Source organism: Peromyscus maniculatus, chromosome 17 (genome assembly GCF_049852395.1).
Source record: "Peromyscus maniculatus bairdii isolate BWxNUB_F1_BW_parent chromosome 17, HU_Pman_BW_mat_3.1, whole genome shotgun sequence".
Taxonomy (NCBI): domain Eukaryota; kingdom Metazoa; phylum Chordata; class Mammalia; order Rodentia; family Cricetidae; genus Peromyscus; species Peromyscus maniculatus.
Window position 1 is genome coordinate 1,161,060 of NC_134868.1, and position 20,458 is coordinate 1,181,517.

Here is a 20,458-nt window from a genome sequence, read left to right on the forward strand (position 1 = left end):
AAATAGACTAGATATTATAACTGTAATTCTTACTTGATAATTGTTTTGTTATCTGTAATTTTACTATGTAAAAGTTAAAACCTTCCTTTAAAAAAAAAAGAAAAGGGGAAGTGCTGTGTGATGGTCTGTATGTCAAATGTGTTGCTCTGATTGGTCAATAAATAAAACACTGATTGGCCAGCAGCCAGGCAGGAAGTATAGGTGGGACAAGCAGAGAAGAGAATTCTGGGAAGTGGAAGGCTGAGGCAGAGATACACTGCCAGCTGCTGCCATGACAAGCAGCATGTGAAGATGCCGGTAAGCCATGAGCCATGTGGCAAAGTATAGATTAATAGAAATGGGTTAATTTAAGATATAAGAACAGTTAACAAGAAGCCTGAGCCATTAGGCCAAACAGTTTAAATAATATAAGTGTCTGTGTGTTTATTTTATAAGTGGGCTGTCAGACTGCCAGGGCTTGGCGGGACCTGAAGAGAAAACTCTCCAGCTACAGAATGTGGTGCATATACATGCATGCAGGCAAAACATTCATACACATAAAGTAAAAGAAATAAATATTTTAAAAAAATAAGAAGAGATACTTTGAGTCTTAGAAGGAACTTTGGATTTTTGAGCAGTGTTCTAATTGTTAGACTATGGGGACCTTTGATGTTGGAATAAATGTACTTTGAATTATGAGATTGCCGTGATTCTACCAGGTCAGGCTCATAATTTTGGACACTTGGTTCTCAGATGAGAAAGGTCAGGAAGTGAAGCCTAGCTAGAAGATTCATGTTACTTAGGGCATCTAAGCCTTGGGGTATCTAAGTCAAGTCCTAATCTTGTCCACTTTCTGCTCCCTATTGTGACAAACTGTGACCAGCTGCCTCACATTCCTGCTACTTTTCATCCCATGTGGTAATGGACTAGATACTTTAAACACCAATGCAAAATAAATCCTTCCATGATAGTTGCTTCTTGTCAAGGTTTTGTTTTGTTTTTTAATCACAATAATGACAAAGGTAACTAATACACACTTGGAAAGAACCATACATCTTTCTCACCAATTTCTAATTATTTTCCTTCCAATTTCCCAACCATCTAGACAAAGCATTAAGCACTCAGCATCAAATGTGTCTTGGTGAGTGGAAGCTCATTTAACTGAGCCCTAACACAAATCCTAGCTACTTTGGTTGTTTCATTCACTGGCCCTTTGAGAAATGACAGAAATCAGTAGACAACCCATATGTTATCATGCATCATCAGTTATCAGTGGTTCTCACCCTATGGACCATGACCCCTAAAGACCATTGGAAAATACATATTTACATTATGATTCCTAATAGCAGCAAAATTACAGTTATGAAGTAGCAATGAAAATAATTGTATAGTTGGGGGTCACCACAACATGAGGAACTATATTAAAGGGTCATAGCATTAAGAAGGTTGAGAACCACTGAGTTAGACCTCCATGGAAATACATAACCATGTGAACTCCCCAAATTTCTACCCAGTATGAAAATTTCCCTTTAGCATAGTCCTTCCCAGTTGTCCCAGAAAGGGGCTGTGATGCCAAACACCCCCACAAATGGTTCATTCAGCTCTGTTTAAAGCATTCTATGGCTTCTGTCATCCAGAACCCCAAATCTTCTGTATTCCCATTATAAATCAGTTCTATAAGGCAAGAACACACACTCGGGTTTCTCATGATAAGGACTCCAGTCCTCCATACTAATTTTCTGTTACGGTTCCTTATTTGTGACCAAATAATTGAAAAAAGCAACTTACACAGAGAGGGAGGGTTAAATCTGGCTCCAGTCATGGTGAGGAAAGCTTGTGTGAGGGGCTGCACCTGCACCGGCAGGAGTGCGAGGTAGCTGCTCACATCTCTCCTTCAGTCTGGAAGCAGCAAACAGTGGTCAAAACTAGTGCTCAGCACACTTTCTCCTTTCAAGCAAATCTGGGCCCATCCCTGTGTATACTACCCCTACCTACAGGTAGCTCTTGCCGCCTGTTAGTCCTCTCCAGAAAGGCCCTTACAGACCTCCTTCACCAGAACTGCCCAGCCACACTGGCCTCTCACCTTCTATTAAACCTTAACTGCTTTATAGACTCGGGAGTGGGGCTTGAGGTCACTAAGACTTCTTTGCTTCTCTCATCACCAATGTAGTCTACTGAATACACACACACACACACACACACACACACACACACACACACACACACTACATATATATGTGTGTGTGTGTGTGTGTGTGTGTGTGTGTGTGTGTGTGTGTGTGTAGTCTTTAAACTATTGCTTGCCAGTGTAACTTGCCTATCAGGGATGGTGTCCAAGCCTGGCTTATTAGAGCTATCAGGGCCCAGTCTCCACCCCTAGCAACTCTGATAAATTATTATGGCTTACCTTCCCAGTGCCTCCACCATTATTAAAGTCAATATAGCAAAGGGTTTGTCAATTATGTGCATACTTAAAGAATGATCATAAGATATGAGCTTTTGGCAATAGCCAGGTTCTTTCATTTCACTGTTTCAAGGATCTAATATCTTTCTTTACAAGGTCCACATTTTTAACATGCCCTAATAATTTTGTTTCCTTTTTGGCGTGTGTTTTTATTCCACTTTTTAAACATTTGACATGTGTTATTTAGTGATTAACTTTGTCTTCTCAGGCAGGATGTCATCCAGCCCCTGCTGGTCTCAAACACACTATGCAGCAATAGCTGACCTTGAAATCTAAATCATGTTGCTTATGCCTCCTTAGTTCTGGGGTTTCTCAACTGTACTTCTCAACCTTCCTGATGTTTTGACACTTTAAAGCAGTACCTCATGTTGTGATGGCCCCAACCATACTATTATTTTCCTTGCTACTTCATAACTGTAATTTTGCTAATTATGAATCATAATGTAAATATCTGTGTTTTCCAATGGTCTTTGGGGGATCACGACCCACAGGTTGAGAACAATTGAGTTAGGCTGTTGTGGTCCATTTCGACAAGAGGTGTATTTAGAATTCACCAGCTACAGAGATAAGCAGTAGGTACTAGGCACTAGTACCTGCCCATATCTGAGAACCCTGATAGTTACAAGTGGTCTGCTTTGTAACTGAAACCACGATAAGAAAAATGGGAAGCCTCAAATCCCAAATTATTCATTAAATAAGGCTTTGTGTCCTAAACCAATTAGATGAGAAAATTGGGAACTTGGCAAACTTGGCCTATGGGAGAAGATGACAGGAATTTCTCCCCCAGGGTATGGGGGATATTCAAAAAAACATTGTCTTATTCCAAATCAGCAGCCACTCTTTGCCTTTTCTCTGTGTTGCCACATCTTTTTACAGAACTGATTATTTAAAAACGGCTTCAGTTTTCTCCATTCTCTTGGAAGTTGTTATTATCTTATTTCCAACTGTGAAGATGAGCACAGGAGAACCAGGTACTGGGCTGGATTATAAATTAAGAGTTGTAAAATCACAGACAGCAGCTTCCTAACTACCCCAGGAAAGAGCTGTAGCACAGTCTGGTTTCTTCCGCCTGTGTTCTGGACACTTACAATGACCAGAGTTTGTGCACCTTTGCTGGCCAGATCTCATTCTGTAGACTAGCTGACCTAGAACTCAGAGATCCACCTGTCTCTGCCTCCCGTGTGAGTGCTGGGATGAAGGGGACTTGCACCACCAAATCGCGCTTGACAGTACACGCTCTAACAAAATTTTTGGCTTGCCTGAGTAAAACTCCAGGGTCGTGGAATACATCAGATCCAAGATCCAATATCAGTTCTAGGCCTGAGGCAAGAAACTGCTACATTGGACACTGAGTTGGTAAATGGACTGTGGACACTAGCCACCCAGGATGAATACGAACTGCGCTTGGAGATCACCAAGGACTGAAGTACTCTGCACGACCCCGGCAAGTTTGGCTTTTATGACAATCTCTCTCGGGCTGAGCTAGGCCTCCTAGGACAGAAAGCAGTGCTGGAAGGGGCTGTGCTGTTTGCCTCAATTCAGTGGGGCTCCTGTTGTGGGATCCGCTTCTGTCACTCAGCCTGTCATTCGCTGTGCGGCCCTAGCCAATCAGGGCCTTCAGACGGACCGTCCAATCAGGAGCGCCAGGGGCGGCGGGAGGCGGGCTCCTTCCGGCAGTCCCGCTGTGCGTTCGGCTGAGCAGTGGAGGGAGGCGCGGCGGGTTCGCGGCTCTTAGCTGTGGCTGCCGCTGCCCGGAGCTGTGAGGGGAGCTCGGCGGCCGCGCCATGGTGAGCGCGGGGCCGCTGTCCCCAGCCGGGGCGGAGCGTCCGACTGAGCCGCGGGAGCCGGTGTGCCGGGTCCTCCCCGGGGCTGGGGGAGGGGTGGGACCGGCTCCGGGAAAGTTCGGCTTCACGCGAAGATTAGAGTTAAAACGGCGAAGTCGCGAACACCGGGCAGGTAACGGGAGGGCTGGCGGCTAGTAAGAGGGCGGCGTGCTGGAGAACCGAGAACGCCAGTCTGGGCGGGGTCGCTGACCCCTTGAGGCGCCTCCCTGAGGACGTGTGCCCACACCTCTCCCCTTCGTCCGCGCACATTTTCTGAGTGCGGACTGTGACAGCTTGCATCGAACGTACCCTGTTGCAACGCTGCATGCGGGCTTCAGAGTGAGCCCGCGGCTGTTCGGGGAGAGGGGCCGCCCTGGACCGCCCCAGGGTTGGACAGGGAGGAGATACGTAGAGCAGGACTCACGGGTCTACGGAGTGGAGGATCCCTGCGGCTGGCTGCCCCTCCGCTCTGCGGTGCGGTGCGGTGCGGTGCGGTGCGGTGCGCTGCTCCCACTTTCACTCTCTCACCTGATGAAATCGACCTTCTTTACTGCTCTGTGTGCCCTGGGGTGTGTGCAGTGAGACAGGTGTGAGCTCACGGGACAACTTTATGGAATGATTGCTCTCCTTCCTTGCGGACTGACCTCAGTTTGTCTGGCTTGTGTTGCAAGGGTTCTTACCAGCTGAGCTGTATCACAGAGCCTAGTACAGTTTATTTTCTTTTACACACACACACACACACACACACACACACACACACACATCCCCAGTTTGGGGATTGGATGCAGGAGCTTGTGCATTGTGCATAGCATGCTGGGTAAGTGCTCTATTGCTCCTTAGGCCCATCTGCAGCCTTATCCTACCTTGATGCTAATTGCTTTGAAGTTAGTTTGAACTGTGAACGGTGAATCTCTGCTTTGCTCTTTCCCAGGGCTATTCCTGTAGTCTAAGCTCCTTACAAATCCATGAATTTCCAAAGCAGTTTTCAAATCTGATAAGGTTGGCCCACTGGGGTTCCTTAGGTGTTTAAGGACGGTTGCCATTTTATCTTACTGCTAAGCTGGTAACCTTGAATAAGAGAACGATTTTCCTTTTACTTAAACTTAGGTTCGAGCATGTTGGCGCTTGCCTTTCATCCCAGCATTCTGGAGATAGAAGCAGGCGGATCTCTGAATTCTAGGTCAGCCATGTGTACATAGTAAGTTCTAGGCAATTCAGGACTACACCACAAGTGAGGACCTGTGTCAAAAGAAACAAAACAAACAAAACACTTAGACTGTTCATCCAGCAGAATGCCTCAGTGGGTTGGGGGCTCTTGCTGCCAAGTCTTAAGACCTGGAGTTAATCTCTGGAAGGCACATAGTAGGAGAGAATCGAAAGTCACAAATATTTCTTTGACCTCTTGTTCCTTTACCTCCACGAATGCACCATGGCAAATGCATGCCTACACATGCACACATAGAGAAATGTTTTAAAAAAATCAGATTTTTTAACAAGCTTTATAGTTTTCAAACTACAGTTTTTATATTAACCGTTGAATTTAGATTTGTGTGTTTATTTTTTGAGTGATAAATAGATGTGTTTTTCCAATTACACTTTCTGGTATTTTATCATGTGTGTATAGAAATGTGATTGAGTTTTGTATATTTTGTTGCTTGACATGGATGTGCACGTCCTCATCTTGAGTGCCCCATGTTGGGCGTAATACTAGTATAATCCTCTAGGCCTGTTTTGATGTGATGAATTTTCAACTCCTTTAAGCAAAATCATCATTTCAAAATGTTTAGAAGTCCAGGATACATCATTTTGCCATAGGAGTGATGTTAAGAACCATTCCCTCAGGTAAGGTGCACACCTTTAATCCTGGCACTCAGGAGGCAGAGGCAGGCTGATCTCTGAGTTCGAGGCAGCCTGGTCTACAGAGCAAGTTCCAGGACATCCAGGACTATACAGAAAAACCCTGTCTTAAAATACCAAAAGAAATGTAGAAGAAACAAAGAACAAACCATTCCTGTTGTGGAAATCAAAAAATATATATATATTTTTGTCTATTTGTTTTATTTTCAAGGTGCAAGCTGAACTTGAACTAGAGATCTCCCTCAGTCATCTGATTTCTGGAGTTGGGGTGCTCTACCACATCTGGCATAAACAGAGACTTAGAATTCTAGTTCTGGGAAAGAGTACTGTGTTTGAATAAACTTGTTTGTTTGGTACAGAGTCTTTCATTATGTAGCAGTGGCTGGCCTGGAATTCACCATGTAGACCAGGCTGGCCTCAAATTCACAGAGATCTGCCTGCTTCTGCCTCAGGTATGCACCACCAAGCCCAGCCTAGACACCATCCATCCATAACTTTTTCTTCTTGTTATGCTTATTACCTAATTGGGTGATTTTTGTTGATGTTCTCAATGTGAGAAGTCATTTGCTTGGCCTTTTATTTTTACTATTTCTATTTCTATACCAATAGTTTATATATATATATATATAGATAGATAGATATATATATATATATATTCATGTTTGCCTATTGTTCTTTTGTAAACCATGTGTTCATTTTATTATTTATTTATGTGTGTGTATGTCTGTCTGTGTATGTGCTCAGAGAGGTGTCATGTGTATGTTGTGTGTGTGTGTGTATGTGTGTGTGTGTGTGTGTGTGTGTGTGCTCAAAGAGGCCAGAGAGGTGTCAGCTTCCTGAGTGGAGCTCCAGGCAGTTGTGAGCTGCCTGAAGTGGGTGCTGGAAATTGAACGCAGGTCCTTTGTGAGACCAATGTGAGCCATTTCTCTGGCCCTCACGTAAGTTCTTTTATGTTGCATATATTCTGGACTTCTCTCTCCGTCTGATTTGTAGGTTTCAGTTTCCAGTTTTAATGTTTGAAATTATCATTTCCTTTATGGCTTTTCTTTTCACCTTAAAATATATCTCATTGTGTAAATTTACATTTTTCTTATGAAGGAAAAACACTCAAAAAATAAACCCGGAAGTTTCAGGAATCTCCTAAAACAAAAGTCACAGTACTTAATGTACACATCTACAGTAACATAAACACTAACATATGCTAAAGAGCATGGCTAGCTCAAAACCTCCCTGTTATGGGAAACCCACCACAGTTTTAGGAAGTCCTTATCCATGCTGAGGTAAGCTTTCACTCACTCCTGTGAGTAACTACAATAAACTCATTGCTATACCAGACTTGGGTAGTTTCATGTCATTATTTCCCAATTTGGGGTAAGAAGACATTTGTTAACATATCATGAAAAGTCACATGAGGTCTGAGGATCAAATATATACCAGTTACATGTACTTCCCACATAGAAGTCTGAAGGAATGGAGAGTGCCAGGCCCTCCGTGGGCCTTCATGGTGCAGACTGTCAGTTGAAAAGGCATGTATAGACACGACAGAGCTCCTGTTCATCTGAAGGTTACTCGTGTCAACATTCCAAGCTGCAGCAGTAGTGGACTGCCATCATGGAGGTGAATCCCACTTTCACTTTGTAGCCACTGAAGTTTTGTCTGTATAGTCAGGCTAGAGGTGACTTGGAGATGATTGTCACCGAGACACTGGCTATGGGTTGATCATGTGGAGAAATATGGAAAAATGAAGGCCTGACTAGCCATGATTAATCTTAAAATCAGAAGTGCACACCTGGTGTACTGTGTAGTTCATGGCATTGTGTTGAAATGTAAATTTATGAGTGTAATATGACTGTGCCATAAGATAGACATAAAGCATGTATGCTGAGTGATTTATTTATCATTTGTATTCATGCATTCTCTACCAAGATGTTAAGTTCACTTACACCGTCAAATTTTAACATTCAGGTTGGAGAAATGGCTGAGAAATTAAGAAGTTAAGAGTTGCAGAGGATCTGCTGTGTTTAGTGCCCAGCATCCACAGGGTGGCTCAAAACTCTCCATAACTCCAGTTCCAGAGGATCTAATGCCTCTACCAACCTCTATGGACCTCTGAACACACACAGTGTACATACATACATACAATCAGGCATATACACATATACATAAGTAAAGCGATATATTTTTTAATTTAAACATTGCTACCAGGACAAGCAGGCGCTTGCATGCTAGTGTTAACACTGTTCCAGACGTCAGGTGGGAGGACTCTGAGACAGGAAGTAGTAATGCACCTTAGAAAGAGGATCAGGACAGAGCAGCAGCACATCCCGTGCCCTGGGCCCACAACGAGAGGAGCTGCTACAGGGCTGCTTCCTTCCACGTCCCTCAGTGCTTGTGTTCCCACTTCTGTGTCATGGAAGAGATGTGTGGACCCCAGAGCTGAACGACCCTATTGTCAATCAAGTATGTGCAATGTTTAGGCCTCAGTGAGCTTTGAGGACGTGGCTGTGCACTTCACCCAGGAAGAGTGGGCTTTGCTGGATCCTTCCCAGAAGAGTCTGTACAGAGATGTGATGCAGGAGACCTGCAGGAACCTGGCTGTGATAGGTAAGGATATCATCTTATGTCACTTTGTAAATTGGGGAGCGAGTATCTCTTGGTATCTGCGCTCTTCTGGGATTTAGACTGTTATGTTAAATATATCAGACGTGGTTTTGATGTTAAACTAAAGCAAAAAAAAAAACTGGCTTTTTAGTAATTTCTAATTTATCCTAAATTTTCTGGGACTACCTTTTAGGACACAAATGGGAAAACCAGAATATTGAAGACCATTATAAAAGTCCTAGGAGAAATCTAAGGTAATGTGCATTCAGAAGGGATTTTTTTAAAGGCATAAAAATCTGTTGAGAGGGGACAGGCTTCCTTTGCCCCAGCTTTCCTCCTAGCTGCTAGTATGTTACTCCACTTTTCTGGCTTTGTCTTGACATGGTGTGGATGGTCTACCCATCCTCTTCATAATGAATTTGAATGCTTTCTTATCCCTGGAGACCTTGAGCAGTTCCATGAAGAGCTGCTCATAGGACACAAAGCCCCACCTCTTCGGATTGGGTCTCACATGAGCTTGGTGTGTTTGGAGCCAGCTGTACCTCAGCTTGCTCATGTTTTTAATCACTTTGTAGCCCATGGCTTTGGAGTCCTGAGTAGCTTGGGTTCAGGAACCCTGGTTAGGGGTGGTGAAGGAATGAAGAAAGAACAGCCACATACACAATGAAGCTGGGATCGGATGGAATTCTGTAACTGCTACTGCCATTGCTACTGCAGCAACCTGGAGTGGCATCAGGGAGGAGTTAGCTAGTCGGGGTAGGAGGTCTCTGTAGATGGACAGACTCAGGCTGTAAATATCTGGGAGGAGGAAACTGCGGTTGCTAATCTTTACACACATTGATCAGTTGTTCAGAAACAGTCAGACTCCCAAAGAAAGTTTTGCTATCCCTTTTAAGTGTGGGCCATATGAATAATGGCTTTGCCAATTTACTGTGGGCCAATTAGTCTTGGAGTCCTCAACAGGCCATGCCCATGTCAAAACATGCATTTACTCAAAACTTCACTCACTCAGGGCTTCCTTCACTCCCTACACATGGCCACAGAGTTTGAAGAATTCTATGGTTCTTCAGTAGTATGACAGTAAGTCTTTAAAATAATTTTGATGTGCTACAGAAATTTGCAAATAAGCAAACTAAACAAATAGGCACAATGTGAATTTTTATTAAAATATTTTTACCAAAACTACAGTTAATAGGTACTAAAATGTAAGCATGCTGATCAGTACTACCAGAGCATTTCACTTGGAAACATAAGAACTTGAATTAATGAATATCACTGTTTTGATCAAAGCTCTGTGAGACTCAGCATGTGGAACATCAGCCCATTTAGTTTCTGGCCACTCAGATCTGGCAAAAGGCATAAATCTTGTCTGATTTTTGGAACTGTGTATAACCTAGACCTAATAAAACAACTATTACTAAATGGCTTGTCCTTTGTTGTTGTGGTTTGTGTTTGTGTTTTCTTTACAGAAGTTACTTGTTACAGACCTGTGAGAATGAAGGTGGTAATCAAGATAGAGAAAACTTGACTTGGAAACCAAATCTCAGTATGAGCATGAAAAGTTCCACTGGACCAACACCATGTGATCACACTGTGTGGGGAAAGAGGTCCTGGTATCTCTCATCCTCTTATAGACATGACATATCTCACTCTCAGTGTAGCCCACATGAACATGAGGAATATGTGAACAAGCAGTGTAATCCTGATTCTCTGATAAGCTTCCAGAGGTACATGAGAACTCACGTTGTGAATGGGCCATGTGAATGTGAGGTATGTTTAAAATATTTTGGTTTTCCAAATACACTGGAAATACATCAGGAAACTAATAGTGGAAAAAACCTGTATCAATACAAGGAATGTGGAAAGACCTCTGTTAATATTAGTTCACTATGCACACATGGAGGAACTCATGCTGAAGGAAAATGTTATGAATGTAATCAGTGTGGTAAAGCTTTGAGTTCTTACAGTTCACTTAGAAGGCATGAGAGAATTCATACTGAGAAAAAGCCCTATAAATGCAAACAATGTGGGAAAGCCTTTAGATACCACAGTTACCTTCACTTACATGAAAGAATTCATACTGGTGAAAAGCCATATGAATGTAAACAATGTGGGAAAGCATTTATATTTCCTGGTGCCTTGCAGGTACATGAAAAAATTCATACTGGAGAAAAACGTCATGAATGTAAACAATGTGGTAAAGCCTTTAGACGTCATAGTGATCTTCAAGTACATGAAAAAATTCATACTGGAGAAAAACCCTATGTATGCAAACAATGTGGTAGAGCTTTTAGACTTAACAGTCATCGGCAGAGACATGAGCAAACTCATACTGAAGACAGACCCTTTATATGCAAACAATGTGGCCGGTCTTTTGAATGTTACAGTAATCTTGAGTTACATGAAAAAATTCATACTGGAGACAGACCCTTTGTATGTACAGAATGTGGCAAAGCTTTTGGATGTTACAGTAATCTACAATTGCATGAAAAAATTCATACTGGAGACAGACCCTTTGTATGTAAAGAATGTGGTAAAGCCTTTATATGTCATGGTCATCTTCAGAGGCATGAAACAACCCATACTGGAGAAAAACCCTATGGTTGTAAACAGTGTGGTAAAGCCTTCAGTCGGAACAGTCATCTCCAAAGACATGAAAGAACTCACAAGTAAATGTCTACATGCCCCAGAAAATAATGATTCCGCCAAAGTCCAGCTAGGCAAACCAATGGTTGTGTTAGGATTACATCTAGGAACATGGACAACTAATGGACAGCTGCATTTGCAAAATGCTACCCCATCCTAAGTGATGACTCACAGGAGCTACCATTCTGGAGATCTCTGCAAAGATTTGACAGGCAGCTCAACTGACCAGAAAGTCTCGTCTCTCAGCAGCTGTTTACTGCTTTTGTAACCAAGGAAAAAGCCTTGTAAATCTTTTAAGGCTTAGTTTTCTGCAGTTTGTTATTTGTTTACTTACCAAGTCGCCAGCCTCCTTCTTTTTCTCTTTCTTTTTTCTTTTCTTTTTTTTTTTTTGTTTGTTTGTTTTTTGTTTTTTTTTTGTTTTTTTTTTTTTTTTTGGTTTTTCGAGACAGGGTTTCTCTGTGTAGCTTTCCAGGGTTTCTCTGTGTAGCTTTGCGCCTTTTCTGCAGCTTACTTGGTAGCCCAGGCTGGCCTCGAACTCACAGACATCCACCTGGCTCTGCCTCCCGAGTGCTGGGATTAAAGGCGTGCGCCACCACCGCCCAGCTTGTTTTTTGTTTTTTGAGACAGGGTTTCTTTGTGTATCCCTGTCTGACCTAGAACTTGCTCTGTAGACCAGGCTGGCCTCAAACTCACAGAGATCCACCTGCCTCTGCCTCCCGAGTGCTGGGATTAAAGGTGTGTGCCACCACTGCCTGACTCCAGCCTCCCTCTTATAGGCAATGTTTCAATTCAAAAGAAATCATTAGCAATGTTTCTGGCTCTTACATTTTTTTAAATGTTTTTGAACCTTGGTGGGGTGGTATAAACAGGGCTCTATAATAAAGCATTGCACTCCTGTGCCACAGCAACCCTCACTTAGCAGCTTCACCAGTGGCTGTGGACTCTTCAGCACTAAAGTCTTGCCATCTAGTTCTGGCATGGAACCAGGAGCAGTGACAATAACCTTTATGGTTTGTGGTACCTCAGGGGCCTCCTTGGCCAACAAATTACAGCAAATTACAAATCCTGGCACTTGGGTCTTTATTTAGCAACCACTGGGAGTGCCCTCCCCATGCAGAATGCCTTAAACACTTTAGCCATTACTTTAATAACCCATTAAAAACAAAACTCCAGGTGCAGTGGGCTTATAAGTCAGGTGAAGTATGATTGGAGCTGGCTGCTGTTATGCGGGCTCTGTGCATCAGTATTAATGACTACTTTTGTCCCTCACCCTTCTGCTGGCACCTATATATAACACGGAGTTGGGTGAGACCCCTTATGCATGGAAGTGCTTATAAAAGGCCTGTGGCAGTTTCCACACAAGTGAGAACATATTTACATCCCTCGCTGATAAGCCCCTCATTGGGCAAGATGATTTCTATGTATCCCATCATAGCATCTATCAAGGCCATGATAAAGAACAGGCCTAACATGGTGGTACCTTTTGCCTTGTGGCCAGGATATAAAAAATATCTGACTGTCTCCTGCCTGCATATGTTTGCTTCTTGCTGCTGAAGTGTGCCTATTGATTGTTGTGGGTGTAGCTGCTGCCACAGTCCTCCAGAGAAATCCTTTGGCCTTCCAACATGAAAAGAACAGCAGCAACTCTAAGGATTTTCCAGGCCTTGACAGCCAAAATGAGACAGCTCAGGCATCCAGCTCCATAGCCTAAAAAGCTACTGGGCTGCCCATCATGCACATGGCTGTCATTGGGCTGCCCAGTCCCACTATGTAAACTCTACTACTGAATCCCCTTTCATTGCACACATACAGTCTATTAGTTCTCTACAGGGTCCTTTGTGAAATCATTTGTGGTGAGGAAGGACTGTAGAGAGACAGAATTGATGGCTGGTGATGTTCTTTTGGCACAATTCTGAGCATGCACAAACACCTGGGTGGGGTCCTGTGGACCACATATACTAGGCAGAAATAAATGCATTTAGGGAAAAACAATTTTTAAGTGCTTGTTACAAGAGGACTTAAGTCTCAAACTGGTTTAGTTTTGTTGAGAAGTAATAGTCTCCAGGACTGTTCAGTATGTTTTTCCTGAGTTTTATGTATGGCTTGCTGTCATCACTGTAACATCAGTATTCTGTTACAATTGACATGTTTTCTAGTTTTTATATTTATTTTGAGGCAGAGTCTCACTTGGTAACCCAGGCTAGCCTCAAACTCAGATCTGCCTGCCTCTGCTTCCCAAGTGCTAGGATTAAAGGTGTGTGCCAGGCTGTTTTCTAATTTTTTTAATTAAAAAGAAAAAGTAAAAACATAAATAAGTCATCAAGTAAGAATACCAAAATAGCCAATTGTAGATACAATTTGGGGCAGGGGGAGGTAAAGGATATTGAAGAGAAAATGCTTTTAGATAAAAAGAGGTAGAGCCTACATGGTAGAAATTCATGAGTAGAATGCCGAGGAATTTCCTAAATCAGAGTGACCTGTGTTCATGTCAATTGTTAATTGATGTAGGAAGGCCCATTCCACTGTGGGCAGCATCACTCCCTAAGTATATGTTCCTGAATGCTAGTCCAGCATTAGCCTGCCTTCCTGCCAGCCAGCAACATCCTCTGTGGTTCTTGCTGCCCTTCATGGGCTGTGAAGTGAGTTCTTCGGCCAGAGGTAATGCTGTGTAGAATAGCAAAACTTGAAGGCCTGCCTTCAAATTCCTGCCTTGAATCCCCTCGATGATGGACTGTTACATGAACTGTAACCCAAATAAACCATCCCTACACACACACACACACACACACACACACACACACACACACACACACACACTTACTCACAGAGTTTCTTTTAAGATGTTTTATCACAGCAACAGTTTTGAAAACTACCTTTCCCTGTGTGGTATGGGATGATTTTGCTCTTTGTGGTTTCTGGCTTCATGAGATGGATGATAGGATGTGTAACCAAGACAAAGCTTTGAGTGTCACTGGGAGGAGTACTGGGGTGGCCATCTTCTACTTGGTATTTGGTGGCATGCCTTCCTATAGGTATGGGCTTCCCCTCAACATAGATTAAAGAATGTATTGCAGCAGGCCATGGTGATGCATACCTTAATCCCAGCACTTGGGAGGCAGAGTTCTGAGAGGTCAAAGTCAGCCAGGTTTACATAGTGAGTTCCATGCAAGCCAAGGCCTGTCTCTAAAGAGAAAAAAATAAAAAAATTATTTCAGTCTCTGAGCATATTTTTTATGAGGTACAATATTAAGTAGAATGTAGTATCAGTTGGATGGTGCTCTGCCTACTTTTACGTCAACTTGACACAAGCTACAATCATTTGGGAAGAGGGACCCTCAGTTGAAAAAAAAATGTCCCCATAACATAAGGCAAACTTATGTAGCATTTTCTTAATTAGCAATTGATGTGGGAGGGTCACCCCTGGCTGGTGGTCCTGAATGCTATAAGAAAGCAGAATGAGCAAGCCATGGGGAACAAGCCAGTAAGCAGCACTCCTCCATGGCTTCTGCATCAGCTCCTTCCTCCAGGTTCCTGCCTGGCTTCCTGACTTCCTTCCCTGATGGATTGTGATAAAACCCTTCTTCAGTTTTGTTTTTTCCTTTAAATTTAGCAAGATGCAAAGAAAAGGGCACAAATTAGATCTGTGCTATACAGCTCATCCTGGGATCCAAAAAAGGGATGCCATGGGGAGAGAGGCTGAGGAGGGAGGCAACAAGGTAAAGGTGGAGAAGGTACACCTTAGGCCTGACCCTTGAGACTGTCCATGAGTCCTCATGCAGATGGGGACACTTAAAAATGGCTGAGTACAAGAGACCATGATAGAGGGTGTTCTGTCAAGTGTTGAATTATTAAAGATGTTTATCACTTTTATTGTATGAGTGTTTTGTCTGCATGATTGTATGTATACAACATGCATGCCTGGTACCCATGGAAGCTAGAAGAGGGTCTCAGATTCCCTGGAACTGGAGTTAAAGATGATTGTAAACTACTATGTGGGGCATGGAAACTGAACTCTGGCTTGTACAGAAGAGCAGCAAGTGCTTGCTCTTAACCACTGGTAAAGACTTTTAAACAGTGAAGGAATTGGTCACATGGATCCCTGAAACTGAAATATGGGGACAGATAAAATCCATCTGAGTGCTGGGAGGTAAAGACACTACATGTCAACTGGAGGAAATATAAGAGAAATCTGCCCCCGTTGGGCCGGCATTGGAGTCACTAGGGACAGCTGAGGTCCCAATGAATATTAGGAACTTGAAGATAACAAAAGATGGTGCCAGGCAGTAGTGGTGCGCGCCTTTAATCCCAGCACTGCACTCAGGAGGCAGAGGCAGGCGGGTCTCTGTGAGTTCAAGGCCAGCCTAGTCTACAGAGTGAGTTCCAGGACAGGGTCACTCTAGGATGAATTTCAGCCTTCGCACCCACAGAGGAGTCAGCCTCTGGGGACTGCCTGACTGTAGCTTTGCAATCGGCTTTTTCATTGTTATACAGTTTACACCTTTAGCAAGTCAATTTTTGCATACCAGAACCTCTTATCTGAATCTCCCCAAAGAGAAAAATACCAAAGCAATTCCCAGTCACAGAACATCATAGTTTTCTGAGTCCTCCCAGGACCAAGTTTTACATAGGCTTTGAACCTTTAGGATACTCTCAGATAAGATTTACATACTTCAGGGGGCTGGAGAGATGGCTCAGAGGTTAAGAGTACCAACTGCTCTTCCAGAGGTCCTGAGTTCAATTCCCAGCACCCACATGGTGGCTCACAACCATCTGTAATGAGATCTGGTGCCCTCTTCTGTATACATAATAAATAAATAAATCTTTTTTAAAAAAAGTGTGTGAAAGTGCTGGTCCCTGAACCTGGCTCCAGCTTCTCTCCCTTTAAAAAAAAAAAATTACATACTTCAAATGGAAGTACTGGACACAAAAGGCAGATCAAAGTCAGGTGCTAACACTCCAGAATCAAACCAGCTGCAGAGCTCTGCAAGGGGGGAACAAGTCTGATCCACTATGTGAGTTTCAAGAAGAGTAATAAGATTAGAAAGTAATAGAGTTTATATAAATAATTTATGCTGAGTAATTTATTAATTATGTGATCTCTAACAAAATCTTCCCTCATGCATTGAAAATTTAAGCATTGTGAGGAGGAATTTCTAAGCAGGCGCTTGCATGCTAGTGTTAACACTGTTCCAGACGTCAGGTGGGAGGACTCTGAGACAGGAAGTAGTAAAGCACCTTAGAAAGAGGATCAGGACAGAGCAGCAGCACATCCCGTGCCCTGGGCCCACAACAAGAGGAGCTGCTACAGGGCTGCTCCCTTCCACGTCCCTCAGTGCTTGTGTTCCCACTTCTGTGTCATGGAAGAGATGTGTGGACCCCAGAGCTGAACGACCCTATTGTCAATCAAGTATGTGCAATGTTTAGGCCTCAGTGAGCTTTGAGGACGTGGCTGTGCACTTCACCCAGGAAGAGTGGGCTTTGCTGGATCCTTCCCAGAAGAGTCTGTACAGAGATGTGATGCAGGAGACCTGCAGGAACCTGGCTGTGATGACTAAGGGTACTGTCTGCCACTGATGTGATAGGTAAGAATATCATCAGTCACTTAGTCAACTAGAGGAAAATGTTTATTGGTATCCATGCTCTTCTGTGATATGGAATATTGAAATGGAAGAGTGTGGTGAATAAATTGAACCTGGTTATAGTTCATATTGAAGTTACTAACTTGTCAGAATTTTTTTTTTTTTTTTTTTTTTTTTTTTTTTTTTTTTGGTTTTTCAAGACAGGGTTTCTCTGTGTAGCTTTGGAGCCTGTCCTGGAACTCGCTTTGTAGACCAGGCTGGCCTTGAACTCACAGAGATACACCTGCCTCTGCCTCCCAAGAGCTGGGGTTAAAGGCGTGCACCACCACTGCCCAGCTCTAATTTGTCAGAAAATTTTAATCACTTATCACAAACTGTCTGGGACTACATCTTAGGAAACAAATGGGAAGAGCATACATAATATTGAAGACTCTCATAAAGATCTGGGGAAAATCTAAGGTGATTTTCATGCAAAAGTAGAAACAGAAGTCCTTTGAAGGTGTGCCATGACAATTTTAAGAAAAAGCAAACAAAGCAAATAAGTACAACTAAATATTTCTTCATCTTAGAATAATGTCACCACAACTACAATAATAAGCATGAAAATTTAAGGTACTGTTTACTGTTTGCAGAACTTTCACTTAGAAATAGGGATAGAACCAAAATGAGCAAATGTTGCTTTTTGATCCTAACTCAGTGGGAGCCGCATTTAGAACCACCGCCCAGTGGTTCTAATTTGAACATCTGAATGAAGTTCAAATCATCCAGATGTGGCAGAGGGCATGTGCTCTGTCAGATTTGGGGAGCAGTGTGTGACCCATTCTAGTAAAGTAGTAAAACAGCTGTTACTAATGTACTTAGTTACAGTATTTTGGTTTTCCCAGGTTGTTGAGAATACACAAAAAACTCACAGTGAGAAAAATCCCTGCCAATACATGGAATGTCCAGAGACACCAGCTTATCCTAGTTCATTTTGTGCTCATGGAGGAACTCAAGCTGTAGGAAATGTGACAGTGTAATCAGTGTGGGAAATCTTTCCGCTCCTCCATATGCAGAGTCACTTAAAATGTTCAGTGACTAGAAACATGTGTAAAAGCAGATTCATTGCTGCCAGTTCAGACTGTTGAGCTGTATGACCAGTGGTGGACACAATCTTTTTTGTGGAGCATGTGAAATTTGTTTAGAAAACATATGCTGCTTGACCCCTTGGAGAGCTAATCTATAAAAGCACTAAAAGCGATCTCTAGAATTTTTTTTTTTTTTTGGTCTTTACTTTTTTTGAGACAGGGTTTCTCTGTGTAACAGCCATGGCTGTCCTGGAACTGACTTTGTAGATCAGGCTGGCCTCAAACTCACAGAGATCTGCCTGTCTCTGCCTCCCAAGTGCTGGGATTAAAGGCATGTGCCACCACTGCCCATCGACCTCTAGGATTTTTAGTTGTAATTTTAGGTAATACCCATTAGGGTTTCTTCTTTAAAAAAGTCATGAAGCACTGGAGAGATGGCTCAGAGGTTAAGAGCACTGGCTGTTCTTTCAGAGGACCTGGGTTCAATACTCAGCACCCATGTGGTTATTTACAATCATCTGTAATTCCAATTCCAGGGGATCTGATGCCTTCTTTCAATGTCTGGGACACCAGGTGTGCATGTAGTGCACAGATACAGGTAAGCAAAACACACATAAAATTAAAAAAATGAATAAAAAAGTCATGAAAGGGGATCTTGATTTAAAAGGATAATGATTATCTATAGATCCTGAGTAGCATACTAATGCTACTTATCAGTTATCAGTGTGGAACAAATAATCAACCTGCATTTTATTTAATGGTACAATTATTTCATTGGCTTGTTACCTGCAAGTTGTTAAGTCCTGTCCTTCCCATCATTATCAAGTCTAAATCTTCTTGTAAATAAGGTGTTACAGATCATTGCAAAGATTATGATGTGCATAAGTTTCTATATCATCACCTTGTTGACATAAAATTCCAGTACTTGATGAGGAGGAAGGAAGGATAAGTAATTGATAAGGAAGTAAAGGATTAGATCTATGAGCTACTGCTTTAGCCACAGTATTATTCAATAAACTAAGAACTCACTCTGCTTCAGGTGTTATGTTTCTTTCAGAGTGTAACAGAGCCTCCAGAAAGCAACTTTAAAAAATGAAGACAAATCCTTAGTAGTGATGGGAAGACAAGAACATATCCAACTGACATGATCAAATTTTTTTAAGTAATTCAGGGTACATTATTTGGGAGGTTTTAAGCAGAAAGGATGATGGCTAATTTGTTGTTAAGTAAAAATGTATTTTAAATAATTATGAGGTGATTGCTTTTCTATTTTGTTCAAAGCTATGTTTAAATTTTGCCCTTTTAGTTTGTTTACCATAAAAGTTAAATACTTGTTTAAGTATTGATTAGACAAACAAAGGAGAATGTCATCCATATAATGATCAATACCTTAGGAAACTTAATCAACACTGGCTTAAGTGTTTTGTGTACATAATATTGACTTATAGTGGGGCTATTTTTCATCATCTGTGGTAAAACTTTCCAATGATATCTGGTCACTGGCTATTGATTTTTCAAAGTAGAAAGAGAGAATGTAAAGTGTTCCTCATCATCAGGATGTAAAGGAATAGAGAAAACCAGTCTTTAAGTCAAGTATAATAATGTAATGTCCTTGAGGAATCATAGTAGAAGCAGGGAGCCCTGACTGGAGGGCCTCCATTGTTTTCATGGTCACTTTTTATGCCCCTGAGATCATGTAAGACTTGAACTTTATGAATTACAAAAGGGAGTCCCAAGAAATCACTGAAGGTTCTATGTCCTAGTTGCAATTCTTCTTGTACTAGAAGTTGGGCCTGTTTTAGTTTTCTCTTATGAAGGGGCCACTTGTAAATCTATACTGGGTCATTCCCACTGTTGAGGGGATGACTAAGAACTGGGGCAGCCAAGCCGTGCTGCTTATGAAGTGAGAGGACTTGCCATCAAGACTTTGTTTAGAAGCCAGAAAGGCTGACACTCAGACTGTTTCAGAAAGGAAGAAAGTAGCAAAGAGACTAAAGGAAAGAAGTGGGAAGTAAAAACCAACCTAGGATGTACATAAGTTTGGAGAGATGTGTGATAAGTAGCCTTTCCTGCTTAAGGTGAAGACACCAGAAGACTGAGAGGCTTGTAAAAGTGTGTCAGTATGTAAGGCAATCATAAAATCTGTTCAATCTTCTCCCAAGAATTCACACTATAAGTGAAGTGAAGCAGTCAGCTCACTGCACAAGACATCTCAGCACACAAAGCAAGAACAGGATGCACTTTATTATGCTACACAATGGATTTCCCTTTGGCTCTTGTGTTAGTGTTCTGTTGCTATGATAAAACATCATGGACCAGGTCATTTAGAGAAGGAAGAGTTTATTTGGGCTGATGGTTCCAGAGTGATAAGAGTCATTGTGGATGATGGGGATCCATGGTAGCACCTGGATGGCATGGTGACAGAAGCTGGGAGCTTGCATC

General features: G+C 42.4%; 1 protein-coding gene across 5 annotated transcripts; it reads left to right on the plus strand.

Annotated features, from left to right (window-relative positions):
* Positions 1-4,096: 4,096 nt before the first annotated feature.
* LOC102914709 (zinc finger protein 700-like) lies at positions 4,097-19,266 on the plus strand. Of its 5 annotated transcripts, none has more exons than XM_076553014.1 (5): positions 4,097-4,230; positions 6,335-7,740; positions 8,601-8,727; positions 8,918-8,978; positions 10,194-19,266. In XM_076553014.1, exons 2-5 carry the CDS (start codon positions 7,735-7,737, stop codon positions 11,395-11,397), a joined length of 1,398 nt encoding a protein of 465 aa, XP_076409129.1. In that variant the 5' UTR covers positions 4,097-4,230; positions 6,335-7,734; the 3' UTR covers positions 11,398-19,266. The 5 variants fall into 5 exon arrangements, with proteins under 5 accessions (XP_076409129.1, XP_006995555.2, XP_042118727.1 ...); XM_076553016.1 differs by lacking the exon at positions 4,097-4,230 and having other exon boundaries at positions 4,406-7,740; positions 10,194-10,494; positions 10,870-19,266; XM_006995493.4 differs by lacking the exon at positions 6,335-7,740 and having other exon boundaries at positions 4,120-4,230.
* Positions 19,267-20,458: the final 1,192 nt, after the last annotated feature.